The 17565-nt window shown below is 44.4% G+C and overlaps 1 protein-coding gene across 3 annotated transcripts in view; it reads right to left on the bottom strand.

Annotated features, from left to right (window-relative positions):
- Positions 1–17565, bottom strand: part of LOC137658528 (endoplasmic reticulum-Golgi intermediate compartment protein 2) — a 279881-nt gene that overhangs the window by 36063 nt on the left and 226253 nt on the right. For all 3 annotated transcript variants that reach the window (XM_068393323.1, XM_068393322.1, XM_068393324.1), the window contains exon 3: positions 10200–10355. In XM_068393323.1, coding sequence (XP_068249424.1) covers positions 10200–10355 — 156 coding nt within the window. The remainder of the gene's footprint in view (positions 1–10199; positions 10356–17565) is intronic.

The following is a 17565-nucleotide window of genomic DNA, read 5'->3' as shown; positions in this document are numbered from 1 at the left end:
CTTCTCACGAAAGGGCAATATCGAGAGAGAGACCATGAAGTTCCTTGACTCGTTTGGCCGCTGTCAAAATGTGTAGGAACATTGTCTTCTCTTCTAAACCAGGTGAAAATTTGTTGCCTGGTGAAGTGGAACGTAGGGAGGTCTCCTTAGAGACCAAAGAAATCGAACCATGTTCCAAGAGGGAGGTCTCAATTCCGACATAGAAAAGGCAAGTTTGTAAGTCCGCATGATTTAGGAAAGATCTAGCGATGAGGGGATGTCCCTTCCTATCAATTTGAAGGCGAGGCTCAAAGTTGAGTGATTGTCTTTACCTGCTGAAACTGAAAAGGGGGTCTTTTCCTCCTGCATATACTCAAGGATTCTGCTATTGCTGGAATAGAGATATCAAGTGGAGAGATACGCTTTCCCATGACACCAACCACAGAAGACGTTATACTTTGCCTGGTAGACTGATGCTGAGGAATTCCTCAGATATCTAGACAAATTCTTCGCAACTTATTGCGAAAAGCCTCTTTGAGAGAGGAAGTACTGGGTAGTCTCCAGGCGTACAATCATAGCGAAGCTATAGCTTGTGGTAGATGTTGAAGTGTGGTTGTCTGTGACAGGAAGGTTCTCTTGGAGGCTGTATCAGGAGCTGCAGACGGTTTGGAAACCATTCTGCATAATGCCAGAGCAGAGCTATGAGAGCCCTTGAGAGGCTGGCCGATGTTCTAGCCTTGCTGAGTACCCTTTTCTTCAGATAAAAACAGGGACGAGACGTAAACATCGTTGTTGTACCACCATTGTTGGCATGCTTCTTGCTAGAGAGTCTTGGGGTCTAGGACTGGGGAACAGCGGAAGCCTGAGGTTCAGGGGCGTTGCGAACAGATCCATAGTTGGAGAACCCCGCTAAGTCGGGACTTTGTCAGCTACAAGGTGATTCAAAGACCATTCAGTACACCTTATCTCAGATGCTGTGCACAGATTGTCGGCGAGCACATTCCTCTATTCTGGAATGAAGCGGGCTGATAGTGGTACCGAGCGAACTTCGGCCCATCTTAGTATCTATACTGTTAGATAGGAAGAGGCTGCAAGCAAGTTCCTTCTTGCTTGTTGATGTGAGCCCCTGAGTGGCCCGTTAGGAACTGATGAGGCTGTTGAAGGACCGGAAAGTTGGCCTTCATCTCTAAAGAGACTTAAGTGAAGGTACTTTTGGACTCTGTCCACAGGTCTGAGGTTGTGTGGTGCAGCACTATGGTCCCTCCTCCCTTCTTTTGATGTGTCTAAGCACAGCATCAAGTCCGAGGGGTGGGGAAGGATGAGAAGGTTATACCACTCCGTATATTCTCGACTGACACCCATCCCTTAAGGTTCGTCCAGACTTCTGGTCCCATGGGGATCAAAATGTCCGGGGAATCGAAGGCCTGATTCCAATTGGACTCAAGCCGCCACTGGAGAGAACGAATCCTGAGGCGTCCGTTGGAGGCTAGACAGGCCACAGATAATAGGTGTCCAAGGAAAAATAGTCACTCTAGGCTGGGAGTTCTTCTCGTCTTAAGAAAGGGTCTTGTGACTTTTCTAAGCCTGTCTTTGAAGAGGATGTTTTGTGGAGATTGGTGTCTAGAATCATTCCCAGATATACCAGTCTTCTGAGAGGGAAGTAGGGAAGACTTCCAAAGGTTTACCATGATCACCCAATCTTGTCAAAAAATCTTCAGAAGTTCCGGTGCTAATACAAGGTTGCCACCAAGTCTTCCAAGGTCAGTCAGTCGCCTAGAAACGGAGGAGACGGAAGCCGATCCTGTGAGTCCAGGATGGGTGTTGTGGAAAGACCGAAGCACAGTGGCCTGAACTGGTATTTCTTGAAAATGTGCTATAGGACTTATGGGAAATACTTCCTCAGATAGTGGGCTGTGGATGGTTGTCTAGCATTTCCAGACTAATGCTTTCAAAGCTTGCACCACTGACAAAGTTCTTCCTGAAGGCTAGCTCTGAACTGATTCCTCTCAGTTCATGAGCACTTTCTTGAGGTGGTACTTACAGGTCTTCAGCAGACTGGCCATATGCCCTCCAAATGGCTGCCAAAAATGATAAGATGAAAAACTCCAGGAATACCATATTCATGGAGATTTTATTCTTACACCTGCCAGAACTAATTAACAGGTTTTGGATATGTGCCACAAAGGACAGAGTTTGCTTCAAATAATGTCTAAGCCCCTTACATGACAATGATGCAAATCCTCCATATCATTGGTTGCATCCCTAAGGGAGGAGGTGGAGAAAATATAAAACCTTAGGTCACTAAAGGCAGGGTTCTGAGTTTTCACACAAACTCTGGAACAAAGGTAAAAGAGACTTTTCCCCATCCCTCAGAATGACTAAAATGTCTGATACCATGGAATTCACCTTCTTGCTTCACCAGCTAAGACATGGAGAAAGACAGTCTTGAGAGAGATCCTTGTCTGTTGCTTGTCGTAATGTTTTGTACGGAGCCCTTTTGAGTGACCTGAGAACTCAAAAGGCATTCCATATGGGTGGCTTTTCTCACGTATGGAAAGCCTACTTAAAAGCTTCTCATAGGCATTAACAATTCCCATGAGGAGGAAAGTTCTAAATCCTTTAGTCTAAAGACTTGGCTCAAGGGTGAGCAATGGCCTCTTACTGCTGAAATTGAAAGGGGCTTCTCTCAGTGAGGGATGACGAGATAGTTCGCAATCAGCTGCATAGAGGCTACCACCGGGGAAGTAGCCCTTCTACGGCATCAACCACAGAAAAGTACCTTCTTTGTTTAATAGATGGCTGCAGATTGATTGATGTGAAGTACACAAAGACAAAAGATTCCTCGCCACACTAGAATGAAAGAAAGTAATATTTCGCTTATACTAATTGTCCCTGGCAACTGAGCTTATTGATGATCACATTCCATTTTCCTGGAATAAATTTATTTTTTCTGGGTCGACCTGTGGCAGCCGGTGAAAAGGAGTCCTTCTAATAAACCTTTTCTGATAAAACCTTCCAATTATACCAGAGAAAGATAAAAGCATGGAATGCAGAGGTTACTACCCTCGCGCAAGCACCTTGTGGGTGTCGTGTATAAAGCAAAGGCGCGTGAAAGCCACTATTCACAGGCTGTCTTCCATTTAGCTAATTCCTTCGGCAAAGGGATGGGCCGATACAGAGGCACCAGCTATGCTACCAGAGCCACGCCACCCACGCCCCGACGCGAGCGCCATCTGAACAACATCCTTCTACTTTGGACTTGCTAGCGTGTGTGTATATTTTTGTGCTCTCGGCATTTTCACTCTTGTGGATTTATTTCGTCATGACCGAAGCTCCATCTTCACCCATTCCAATGTTAAGTACCATAGTTTGTTTTGACAGCTTTTTGTAGTACCGGGCATTTGTCATCTACCCAGTATAGTCTGTTTTATCACTACCGTCTGGGCCCGTCCGCGTCGTCGGCGGCCATTGTTTTTTCCCTTGTCTTGCTGGGAGTTCATCTTAGTCTTGCCCATTTGGTACTCTGTCACTTAGGTTCTTGGTTAAGTCCCTGGCCTTCTGCCTTTTTGAACCATCATTATTATTGTCGTTATTAATTCCCATGGTACTTTTTGCTAGCAAGTCCAATCTGCGAACAAGAATAGCGTTCTAGCTTTATTATAGTTTAGTACCCGCCCCCCCAAGGCGTTTGTCAGTCGACTATTTCCCTTTAATTTAGGTTTTAGCAGACGTTATTCTTCGTTCGTAGTCTTGTATTTGATGTTACAATTTTATTATTATACGTTTTTAATAGTGTTGTGTGCTTATTAGGTTCTGATATTGTAACCACGGGAGCGAGAGATTGGGGTTCCCGTTTTTCTGTTCTCAGTCACGAGTTACCCTTTCTCTCGTTTTCTTTCTTAACCTCGGGTGGGTGAGTGGATTTCCCGTTTTCCGTTTTGTGCGTTCAACGAGTTCACCCTCCCCCCCCCTCTCCCTCTACGGGTGTATGATAGCTTACGAGTTATTTATTTTATGGTTACTATTCAAATAGTTAGCGTTATTTAATAGGTCCCGAGTTCCGTCCTCTCCCCGTTACGGCTTGGGAGTAGTTCTGAACATTTTTCCACTCCGCCTTGAGTTCTACTCCGCCATGAGGGATTCTCAATGAGTTTGGAACTATTGTTATATATTGTTTAGATACAACACTCTGGATAATGTCCTCTTTATAGAATGAGACAAAAGGGACTCTACGATTCGCCAATATGATTCGGCAGTTAAAAAACTAGCAGATTTCTTAAAGAATTCAGACCATACTGTTATGACTCCTAATTTAGCCATCTCCTTCTTTAGGTCCATATTTGACAAAGGCCTAGCAGCTAGCACTATAACCACCATTAAGTCAGCTTTGAAGAAGGTCTTCCTGGTTGGGTTTAACATTAACCTGGCGGATTCTTATTTCTCATCTATTCCAAAAGCATGTGCTAGGCTTCGACCTTCGGTTCGCCCACAAAAGGTCTCTTGGTCTCTGAATGATGTCCTCAAACTTGCCTCAGACACGGACAACGAATCCTGCTCCTATATCACTCTTCTTAGGAAGACTTTATTTCTAACAGCTTTGGCCTCGGGTGCTAGAATCTCAGAACTAGCAGCTCTCTCACGAAACTCGGAAAACATCGATTTCCTCCCTTCAGGTGAAGTACTTCTTTCTTCCTAGCTAAAGATGAAGACCCCCAAAATAGGTGGTCCCCTTGGAAGATTATTCCTCTTCTCCAAGATACTTCTCTATGTCCAGTCACTACTCTCAGGGCCTTTTTAGCTAGAACTGCTACCCGATTGTCTGGCCCCTTGTTTATCAGAAAACAAGGAGGTACCATTTCCATTCAGGGTATTAGGCAACAGATCCTATACTTCATTAAACAAGCCAATCCAGGATAATTTCCCCATGCTCATGATATCCGGTCAGTAGCTACCTCCATCAATTATTTCCAAAATATGGATTTTGATGACCTTAAAAAGTACACGGGTTGGAAATCTCCTATGGTCTTCAAACGCCACTATCTAAAGAACTTACAGGCCCTTAAATACCCAACGGTTGCAGCTGGGAGCCGTATCTCTCCCCAGTGATCTCTTGTTCTTCCTTTCATCCATCTCTTTTCTTCTCCCTCCTACCCGCCACTCGCACCACGACACCGCTTCCTTGGTGGTTCGTTAGCCCTAGCTTATTACATATTAGGTTATGATGATTGTAACTTTTAATGTGTTTACCGTAAATTTAGTGTTGGGGTATTCTTAGCCATGTCAGTTTTGTTGCTTGTTGTGCTCTGATACTCGGAGGCTTCCTTGTTATCATGTTTGTTTAGCCTTACGCTCACTATGTCCTGTGGCTAGTTTATTATTTATTCTTACTTACCTTAATATAATATATGGTTTTCCTTACATGGTGTTTTTTCTCTCCCCTCATTACTAGTTATTATTGGGCTTGGAAGGCATTCTCTGGTACATTTTCACCGGCCGCCACAGATCGACCCAGAAAAGGGATTTTGACGAAGGAAAAATCTATTTCTGGGGAGAGACCTGTGGCGCCCGGTGAAACCCTTCCCTATTCTTTTGCACGATCCCACCCTTTCCTTTCCAAGCCATCATGTCCAATACAGAAGAATGTTGTTCAGATGGTACTCGCGTCGGGGCGTGGGTGGCGTGGCTCTGGTAGCATAGCTGGTGCCTCTGTATCGGCCCATCCCTTTGACGAAGGAATTAGCTAAATGGAAGACAGCCTGTGAATATAGTGGCTTTCACGCGCCTTTGCTTTATACACGACACCCACAAGGTGCTCGCGCGAGGGTAGTAACCTCTGCATTCCATGCTTTTATCTTTCTCTGGTATAATTGGAAGGTTTTATCAGAAAAAGTATATTAGAAGGACCCCTTTTCACCGGGCGCCACAGGTCTCTCCCCAGAAATAGATTTTTCCTTCGTCAAAATCCCTTTTTTATTGCCCAAGATTGTGCCTGCTTCACCAACTCATAAAGGTGCAATGAAACAGTTCCTCCTTGCTTGGAACATACACCACTACGGTAGTGTTTTCACTCATCAGTACTACCTAGTGGTCTACCAAGCACTGCTGGAATGCTTGCAACTGCAGAAATGCCGCCTTCATCTCCAACAGGTTGATGTGCTGGCGATTCTCCTCCTCAAACCAGTGACCAACCGTGGTCTGGTTCCTCAAGTGTGTACCCAAGCCCTCCTTTGATGTGTCTGCAAAAAGCAGCGTCTATGGAGGACGAATCCAATGGAATCCCATTGATGAAATTCTCATGTCTTAGTACCCAATCAGATCACCCTATGGAATGAGATGATGTGGGAGTCTCTCTTCAGACACCATTGATGGAAACGCCCATGTGGAACAAGTTTCTCCAGGGACAGAGGTGTCCAAAGTAGCTTTTGCCATTTTCGAGCCATAAGTTGTTGTTGGGCAATAAAATGTTGCGGTATTTTCCTGTGTCTGCTGATGGGATTATCCAACAGGAAGACTCTGCTGTCATATCTATCAGAATTCCCAGGTACTCCATTCTCTGCTTGGACATGAGACCAGACTTCTCTAGGTTTACCACAATCCCCAGATTGTAGCAAAAATAGAGCATGACCAAAAGAGAGAAGCTTATCTCGCTGCTGAAGCTCTCTTTATGTGGAGGACAGTATAAGTCAGTTCTACAAGTATCTCAAGAGAGATACGTTGTTGGCATGGGCACGAGATGAGTGTGTCCTTGCAAAGGCAGACAGTTCAAAGCACAGGACTTTGAATATATCGTCCCCATCAAGGATGAACACAGGTACTTTCTGCTGGAATGATGGATTGAGATCTGAAAATAGGCATCTTTCATATCCAGAGAGAACATGAAGTCATTCTTCCTGATGGCAGCTTGCCCGGTGCACAGCGTCTCCATCTTGAGCATGGTTTACAACAAACTTATTCAAGCAAGACAGGTCAATGACCAGTCTACAACCCCTAGTTGACTTCTCCACTAGGATAAAAAACTGTAGAAGTCTGGAGATCCATCATGTATGATCTATGGTGCTTCTTTGACTAGCATTTTCCTCAACTCTACTTGAAGGGCAATGTGTTTGTCTGGAGTCAGGGAATACGATGTAAACATCGTTGGATTCAAAGTAAGGGGAGAACAAGAGCCAATGAATGGGATAATGCCAGAATGCTATGTTGACAACCTTGTCATTGAGCTGTCTATCATTGAGAGAGGGGGGTCACTGCAGTGGTATGATGTGCATGAAGACCTCCTACTAGGCCTATCTTTCACTCAAGAAGTATATCCTTCTTCCTTACTGGATTGATGTCATGTGGAGATGAGTGTGTCCTAGCAGGATTTATGAATACCTACCACTTCACCAACCCCCCAGGATTCAGAGTGAATGAGACGGTGACCTTTGTCTTAAGCTTCTTACTACGCATTCGGTTGAGGGGAACTCGAGGTCTTAAGCTTCTTATTTCGCGTTTGGTTGAGGAGAACTCAAGGGTCGATCTACAGGTACAGAGTGCCTGAGAGGGGTCCTTACTGATGATCGTTCCCTCATGGAACGATAGTGTAATGAACAGTCACACAAAACCCTAGCATGAGAAGGTGTATCACCAGGAGAATGATCACATCAGCTACAGGCTTTAACCGAATCTATCTGAAGTGACATGGAATTAGGGAAGCATGATCTAAAATCATTTCTGAAGATGTACGTGCATATACTGAACTTCCAGTCATTGAGGTAATCATAGAGGATGATGCACGTGCTCTGTAATCTAGAGCGTGCTGATCTACCACATAAGGTTCCAGTAAGTGGAGATTCAACACATAGAGACCTAATAGGTGCCTGGGGATCCAGCACGAGGTAACTTAGTGCATGAGGATTTAGTGTGTGGGGATCCAGTGCATGGGGATCTAGCGTGTGGAGATAGAGAGCATGGATATCTACCGATGATGTCCTAACCCATGGTGATTCTGCAAACACAGAAGGTACGCACAAATACCAAGAAAGTGGAGTCCTGGTTTGTGATTGAACAACATGGAGAGACCTAGCACATGAGGTTACTACCTGTGGGGACTCTACATGTGGAGACCTTGTTTATGGGGAATGATTGGCGAGTATATGGCGTATGGGGACCTTACTCATGAAAGTTTAGCATGCAAGGATTTCATTCGTAAAGACTTTGTGCATATAGCCTTAGCGCATGGAGACTCAGTGCATATAGACTTAGCATGCAGAGATTTGGTGAGTGGGGACTTGATACATAGAGAATTGGAAGGGGTGACCTAACATGAGACATTCTAGTCTCTACATTTACTCAGTGTTGAATATGTGTACGAGGAAGATTATACACGTAGAAGTAACTTTGCTCATGAAAGAGGCAGTTGCGTACATGAGGGAATATCCTAAGGGGATCGTCCGCAGAGGCAATTGGGTGTTTAAGGCGATGTTACACATGAAGGAGATAAAAGTGCACACAGGAACTGTCCACTGGTGATCGTGTGCACAAAGCAGTTCATATTGGAACTGACGTAGCTTTTTATCGGAAGGTTTTTCTCTTCCTCTGTCAAGTTGTTCCTGAAGTCGTGTCTGACAAAGGAGGAGCATTATGGTTATGTGAAGGGCAAAATGAGTCTGAACTGACACAGGACACTTTCTCGTCTTTTCCTTCAAGAGACGAGCAGCATAAGGGGGCTCAAGAGCAGATGACGAGGTTAAGAAAGTGCAGTGCTGGGAGTAGGAGGAGGGTGGGAACATCAGCAGGAATCATACCACAGAAGGCAAAGATCGATGATCAATTGCCCCTCTGGCAGGTCGGATCTGGTCAAAACTATCAAGAACCCCACTAACAGAAGGAACAGCACAAGTGGAAATCACTACAACAGTAGACTTTGGAGTAGCTTACCTGCTGACAATGTGCCCTTAATACCTAATAGAAAAAGGTCATACAGTTTTCAGGGCCTGGTCCATGGAGACCTCATCGGCAACAGTAAGAGCAAGGACTAGGGTGGGAAATATTGCCTTTGCTGGGGTAAGGCAATACTTGCCATCTCACCTGAGAGGTGACCCAAGGCCGAGTCAGTCACCTTCCTCAAATTCAAGCCGGCAGATTCTGCCATGAAGGAAACCAAAGAAGGAGCTAAGATTCAAGCACCAGAAGCTGAGAAGTAAGTCTGAAGACTTCTTTGGATTACGGTAATACCCTAAAACCAAAGAATCCCTCTTGGACTTCTTATTCCTCCTGCCGTATTCAGACCACAGCACCAGTAACCATGCCCTACATTCATCACAGGGGGATGTCTACGAGCAGGCATGCGCCCTGCACAAAAGACATAAGGAATTGGGATACAGTACACTTCCTTTCTGTTTATAAACTGGTAGCAATTGTGCCCAGGGTTAGCATGCCAGAACTGCATGCCTGCACATGGAGTCTCCATAATTTAACAATCTGAAAAGTTAAAGAAAAAACTATTAAAAAGTCAGATTTGCTCTATTATTATTTCTATTATTATTTGCTAAGCTACAAGCCTAGTTGGAAAAGCAGGACGCTATAAGCCCAGGGGCTCCGAGTGCAGAATACAACTGTACTGCCCTGCCACTGAAATCAAAGTGGCTACTAAGTGTGCTAGCAAGGGGGCGAGGCTACTCCATCATCCACCAGTAACTACCAACACCTTGTTATTACTTAAAACAGCCGATATCACTCGGCTGATATCATTCTCCTATTGAAGATGAAGCTTTATATTTTTGTAATAACAGCTAAATTAATAATAAGGTACTCCATCCACTGGAATTGGGGGACCACATACAATGTGTTTTTGAAGTACACAGATGTTACTAAAGACTGCAGTATTCTTTCAACTCCAGCTACATTGCTTTCTGCTCACTACTTTACACAATTCTTTTTTTTTTTACATATTTGTACCTTGCTATATTTTTCACATCTTTCTAAGAATGTATATAAATCTAGAAATGTGACTCAGTGGTCTTATTAAAGTACTTCATCATAACAATAATAATGAAGGATCCCCATTTACGTACAATAAAAAAACAACATTTGGCGCAAGACCAAAGACAACTTCCTTTAAGAAATGCTAAGAGACACTCAGGTACTGAACTCTTTCTTTAACACTAAGACCACAATCCATCATTTAATCCTCATCATTCATATTAATCTACAATACATAATTGATAAATGAGCAAACTTACATTTACAAGGCATGGCAACAGTAATATCAACGTTGATCTTTAGCTTTTCAGAAAATGATGTGTCAGGCTTGAAAGTATAGGTAAACTTTGTTTCCATGTAATAGAGGCCTTCCATTACTATCAACCACAATATCAGGAGGTGGCTCAACACAGAAACTGAAATACATAAGAATAAAGATGTATTACAAAGATATAGATGACATCATGGTTAAATGATTGAAAATGGTAGATAAAATTAACTTCGCCTAAATAAAAAACCATATGCTAAAATATGATATTTTAATTATAAAATAAATTTTTGAATATACTTACCCGGTGAATATATAGCTGCAACTCTGTTGCTCGACAGACAAAAAAAACTGTAAAAACTCGCCAGCGATCGCTATACAGGTTGCGGGTGTGCCCATCAGCGCCAACTGTCGGCCAGATACCATACTCAATGTAAACAAAGACTCAATTTCTTCTCATCCCACTGCGTCTCTATTGGGGAGGAAGGGAGGGTCGTTTAATTTATATATTCACCGGGTAAGTATATTCAAAAATTTATTTTATAATTAAGATATCATTTTTAAATATTTAACTTAGCCGGTGAATATATAGCTGATTCACACCCAGGGTGGTGGGTAGAGACCAGTTAAATATGTTTACATCTTATGAGCTAAGAGTTTTTATTTCATTTTAGAAGTTATCAAAATAACAAAAACAAAATAAATAGGTACCTGGTAAGGAAGTCGACTTAGACGATTACTCTGCCTTATAAGTACGTCTTCCTTACGGAGCCTCGCGATCCTCTTAGGATGCTGACAGACCCCTAGGAGCTGAAGTATCAAGGGCTGCAACCCATACAACAGGACCTCATCAAACCCCTAATCTGGGCGCTCTCAAGAAATGACTTTGACCACCCGCCAAATCAAACAGGATGCGAAAGGCTTCTTAGCCTTCCGGACAACCCATAAAAACATTAAAACATTTCAAGAGACAGATTAAAAGGATATGGAATTAGGGAATTGTAGTGGTTGAGCCCTCACCCACTACTGCACTCGCTGCTACGAATGGTCCCAGTGTGTAGCAGTTCTCGTAAAGAGACTGGACATCTTTCAAGTAAAATGACGCGAAAGCTGACTTGCTTCTCCAATAGGTTGTGTCCATTATACTTTGCAGAGATCTATTTTGCTTAAAGGCCACGGAAGTTGCTACAGCTCTAACTTCGTGCGTCTTCACCTTAAGCAAAGTTCGGTCTTCCTCACTCAGATGTGAATGAGCTTCTCGTATTAACAATCTGATAAAGTATGACCAAGCATTCTTTGACATAGGCAAGGATGGTTTCTTAACTGAACACCATAAAGCTTCAGATTGGCCTCGTAAAGGTTTAGTTCGTTTTAAATAGAACTTAAGAGCTCTAACAGGGCATAAGACTCTTTCTAGTTCATTGCCTACGATCTCCGATAAGCTGGGAATATCGAAAGATTTAGGCCAAGGCCGAGAAGGCAGCTCATTTTTGGCTAGAAAACCAAGTTGCAGCGAACAAGTGGCTTTTTCCGACGAAAATCCGATGTTCTTGCTGAAGGCATGAATCTCACTGACTCTTTTAGCCGAGACTAAGCATACCAGGAAAAGAGTCTTAAGAGTGAGATCTTTCAGGGAGGCTGATTGTAACAGCTCCAACCTGTCTGACATGAGGAATCTTAGTACCACGTCTAAATTCCATCCAGGGGTAGCCAAACGACGCTCCTTGGTGGTCTCAAAAGACTTAAGGAGGTCTTGCAGATCTTTATTGTAGGAAAGATCTAAGCCTCTATGCCGGAAGACCGATGCCAACATGCTTCTGTAGCCCTTGATAGTGGGAGCTGAAAGGGATCGTCCTTTTCTCAGGTATAAGAGAAAATCAGCTATTTGAGCTACAGAGGTACTGGTCGAGGATACAGAAACTGACTTGCACCAGTCTCGGAAGACTTCCCACTTCGATTGGTAGACTCTAATGGAAGACGCTCTCCTTGCTCTAGCAATCGCACTGGCTGCCTCCTTCGAAAAGCCTCTAGCTCTCGAGAGTCTTTCGATAGTCTGAAGGCAGTCAGATGAAGAGCATGGAGGCTTTGGTGTACCTTCTTTACGTGTGGCTGACGTAGAAGGTCTACCCTTAGAGGAAGACTTCTGGGAACGTCTACTAACCATCGAAGTACCTTGGTGAACCATTCTCTCGCGGGCCAGAGGGGAGCAACTAACGTCAACCTTGTCCCTTCGTGAGAGGCGAACTTCTGCAGTACCTTGTTGACAATCTTGAACGGTGGGAATGCGTAGAGATCCAGATGTGACCAATCTAGGAGGAAGGCATCTATATGTATTGCTGCTGGGTCCGGGACTGGGGAGCAATAGATTGGAAGCCTCTTGGTCAGCGAGGTTGCAAAGAGATCTATGGTTGGTTGACCCCAAGTGGCCCAAAGTCTCTTGCACACATCCTTGTGGAGGATCCATTCGGTTGGAATTACTTGCCCTTTCCGACTGAGACAATCTGCTATGACGTTCAAGTCGCCTTGGATGAACCTCGTTACTAGGGAGATGTCTTGACCTTTTGACCAGATGAGCAGGTCCCTTGCGATCTCGTACAACGTCAGTGAGTGGGTACCTCCTTGTTTGGAGATGTACGCCAAGGGCGTGGTGTTGTCCGAGTTTACTTCCACCACTTTGCCTCGAAGGAGATACTCGAAGCTTTTCAAGGCCAGATGAACTGCCAACAGCTCCTTGCAGTTGATAAGCATGCTCCTCTGACTCGAGTTCCACAGACCTGAGCATTCCCGACCGTCCAGTGTCGCGCCCCAGCCCAAGTCCGATGCGTCCGAGAAGAGAACGTGGTGGGGAGTCTGAACAGCCAGGGGAAGACCCTCTTAGGTTGATATTGTCCTTCCATCAAGTGATACAAACTGTTCCAGGGATGACAGCGTCCCTACCAGACTCAACCACAGCCTGACTGAGCAGCGTTCCTTCTTCAGCATCTTGTGGATGGATAGCAGGGCTTGATCTATTCTGGGGGCTGATCGTCTTGTTGTTCAGCAACGTCCTCATCAGATAGTTCCTCATCCGAAAACTGATGAGGAAACGGCAACGGAGTGGGCAACGTCTGGCTCGCTGAGTCCGGTCGCACTGGTGCATGCGTGACGGAGCCGGACGCAACGTCATGGAACTGCTGCACAGTCTGTGAACTGTCAACAACCATGGGTGCGCGAGGACGCACAGTGTCCACCCGAGACTGTCTAGACCGTCTGGGTTGTGCAGTCAACACCATACCGGGTTGCGGAGGTTGACGCACCGCGTCAAAACAAGTCACCTCTGATGGTTGTTGAACGTCCTGAACGTCAACAACCACCTCCGAGCGTCGCTTAACGTCAACGTGCGGCTGGCAACCCACACTGGGTCGCATCGGTGGAGGAACCACCTCAACTGGTAGACGCGAGAAGGTTACCTCAGTGTCAACAGGACGCACAACCGACCGCTTGGAAGGTTGTTGGCCAGAAGGTTCAGCAGCAACCTTCTCCGCATTAAAGTCCTCCATCAAGGACGCAAGCTTGGACTGCATGTCTTGCAGCAAAGCCCATCAAGGGTCTACGGGAGCAGGTGCGGCAACAGACGGGGTTAGCGACTGAGGCGGTACCGCTTTCCATCCCTGAAAGCCTTGTTTATGCATGACATAATTGTACAGCAAAACTTCAAAGGATCGAAAACAGCTGTGAAGTTGACCTGTAAAATCTTGGAGCGTCTCCTGGCCAGGCGCCAGGGAGAGTCAACGAGATTTGAGAAGTCTATCTGGGCAGAGGCAGGAACTCCCAAGCCGAGAACTTCTCTCGTGTCATATCAGACTCTCGCTCTATAAGCCAGTTTAAAAGAAGGGAAAGCAAAGGCTGTATCCACCAAACTCCTCCTGGTGATAAACCAGTCGCCTAGCAAACGTAAAGCTCTCTAGGAGAGCGAGAGAGCACTAGCTTATAAACAACGGCTTCGAAGTAGCTAGGCCTAGTGTAAGCTTTGACGTTTAGGCGAACGAGGAGCAGCAGTTACAAAAAGATCCGGACAAAGATCCTTAAAAATCAGCATGATTTAATAAAAGTCCATAGAGGGCTAAGCAGCTTTAGGCTCCTCTCCGTCTGACAGAATCCTCAAGGGAATATCAGTAGGAGGGGGAACAGCAACTTCCTCATCTAAAGGAACCTTGTCCGATAATAGCCGAGTCTCAAGCAAGGGAGAGACCTACCGTGGTGGAAATGCTTTACAAGCAGAGTCCACACGCACTGGTGCATTAGTAGCGGACCAGGACGCAACGTCATGTAACTGCTTGACAGTCTGTGAACTGTCAACAACCACAGGTGCGAGAGACCAGGACGCAACGTCATGTAACTGCTTGACAGTCTGTGAACTGTCAACAACAAAAGGTGCGTGAAGACGCACAGCGTCCACTCGAGACTGCTTTGACTGCCTTGACTGAGCAGTCAAAACAACTCTAGAATGCGGAGGTTGACGCACAGCGTCAAAACAAGTCAACTCCGATTGTTAGCGAACGTCCTGAACATCAACAGGAGCATCAGCAAGTGGCCTAACGTCCAAATGTGGCTGAAAATCCACACGAGACTGCATCGAGTGTGGTTCTAAACAACCTGACTGACGTGACTTAGCTACGCCAACGTCAACAGGACGCACAAAGGAACGTTAGGTTGGCTGAAAGCCAGGATCTCGATGAGATAAACGGCTAGGCTCAACGGACTAATCGGCAGAATAGTCTTCCATAAGGGAGGCAAGCTTATTCTGCATGTCTTGCCGTACAACCCAGTTAGGATCAACGGAAATGGTTGCGGTAAGAGACGAGGGTAACGTCTGTGACCGCAACACTTTGCCAACAAAAAAGACTCTCGGAGTCTGTGTTACGCTTTTGTTAGGCGGCGAGCATTTTTCCGATGACTGCATAGGGTCAGAGCTGTCCTAATGGCTGCAACCAGGACGCTGGACCTGTCCTGAAAGGACTGACTTTCGCTTAAGGGCCTCGAAACCTTGTTACAGGTTTCTTATGCGAAAAGCCTTCGGATGACGAGGAGAAAATTGTCTCTCTCGCCTTATGGTAGGGGAGATCTTGGTAAGATACACCCGATACCAAAGAGGGAAACGTCTGTTCGCTGATCAAGGCCTCTCGAACCCATAAGTCGTACGACATTACTTCTCCCCTGGGCTTGGGAGCTTGCAAGAGGTCCCGGACTAGGTGAACGACAGGCACGAACAGACGAACCCTCGGACGCAACACTGTAACACTTTGCGCAATATCACTTTATCACTACGATTTTCTGTTTTGCACTTATTTCACTGAAATCGAAACTTTTACTGATTTCTACCTGAAGCACGCAATTCTACCCTCATCAAAAGGTAGTAAATGCGAAATCAGTCGTATAATGCAAGCACATTAATACCAGCAAAAAAACAGTAAACATCTTTTAAGATAAAAAAAAAAATTCAGTGGTTGGGGAAGAGAAGAAACACTAGTTCATTCAAAACTACGTTTTCAATCTGTCACCGTACATTGCCTGGGGACGAGAATAAAACTAAAAACGTTTTATCCTTTCTCCCCGTACAGAGACTAGGGACGAGAGTAACTCGAGAACAACGTTACCCGCTTGAACGGAACGTTTTCTCTCCTCTCTCTCCCTCCGTCTCTATCTCTCTCTCTCTTTCTCTCTTGATTTCGCACCCAAGAGAAGAGCCCAATTACATTTCGTCAAAAAAACATGTTATTTGACCAAAGGAAAAAACTGAAAGGTTTTTCAATTAAAAAGTTCCTTTAAAATAGAATTTAAAACATTTAAGCTTTGAAAGAAGAATGAACAAAACGTCAGAATCGATTTACTCTTTCTGCAAAGTGAAACTGTGATACTCTCTCTCTCTATCGTAACGATAGAGCGCAAACTGCGTAGCATAAATAAACTAAACGTTAGTTCATCTTTGAAAACAGTACGAAGACTATTCAAAGAAATTCTTTCATAAAATATTTATTAAAAATATTCATTTAAAAAGTTTTAAATCATTAGCTCTTTAAAAGCTATTTACGATTGAAAGGGCTCAACGTTGTTTAACTTCGGTTTCCAAGTTAGGACCGCCTACTCTCAGGAAAGGTCGCATATAAACAAAACATTAAAATTTATTTTTTATGTTTATTATAAATGGAAAGTTAATCGAAGAGGCCTAATAAAGGCGGTGAGAGATATTAGAGGAAAATCTATAATTAATTTATAACGTGATAAGATAATTACTAAAAGCCTAAACACACTTCCGTCTAAGGGAAGGGTCGGCCATTTAAAAGTCAAAGAAAGTCCATACTCTCTTTGTAACCAAAAATTAAATCTATCCAAAACGAGTTCAAGATTTAAGATGAAGATAAAACACCTGCATTGCGAAAGCTCAAACCAAAATGAAGTACTTCACCAAATATGTTGAGAAAACTCCAGGTTCTACAGCGAGTAAAAGTACGTCTTGTCGACACGTCGACAGAGAAGAAATTGAGTCTTTGTTTACATTGAGTATGGTATCTGGCCGACAGTTGGCGCTGATGGGCACACCCGCAACCTGTATAGCGATCGCTGGCGAGTTTTTACAGTTTTTTTTGTCTGTCGAGCAACAGAGTTGCAGCTATATATTCACCGGCTAAGTTAAATATTTAAAACTATCTTTTACTTTACTTTAATCTTTCTTTACTTTAAGGTGGACAGAATTGACAAATATAATAGGCTTATGCATTCAACCATCAGACAAATATAATGTAAAAAAAATACAAGCACTAGAAATAATTTTGTTATAAAGTATAGTAACCAAACCACTCAGCTGAAATATCAAAACTTACAACTCATTACAACTGGTCTAAAATGTGAAATGAAAAAGGCTAGTTAGCAGAGAGGGGTAGACCAACGACCCTGCTCACAATTACTGTACACTAGTAACAAACTGTCATTTTGTAATTGTGGCAGGACTCCTGGGGGAAGATGATGGTAGAACCAGTATGTGTAATGGGCTCCGGGATTGTCCATCCATATACCAAAGGCACTTCCCCCAATTTTGGGGGGTAACCGACATCAACAAGAACAAAACAAAAAAGGGGACCTCTACTCTCTATGTTCCTCCAGCCTAACCAGGGACTCAGCCGAGTTCAGCTGGTACTGCTAGGGTGCCACAGCCCAACCTCCCACATTTCCACCACAGATGAAGCTTCATACTGCTGAGTCCCCTACTGCTGCTACCTCCGCGGTCATCTAAGGCACCGGAGGAAGCAGCAGGGCCTACCGGAACTGCGTCACAAACGCTCGCCATTCATTCCTATTTCTAGCACGCTCTCTTGCCTCTC

This window comes from Palaemon carinicauda, chromosome 19 (assembly GCF_036898095.1).
Source record: "Palaemon carinicauda isolate YSFRI2023 chromosome 19, ASM3689809v2, whole genome shotgun sequence".
Taxonomy (NCBI): domain Eukaryota; kingdom Metazoa; phylum Arthropoda; class Malacostraca; order Decapoda; family Palaemonidae; genus Palaemon; species Palaemon carinicauda.
This window is presented reverse-complemented; position numbering and strand designations above follow the sequence as displayed.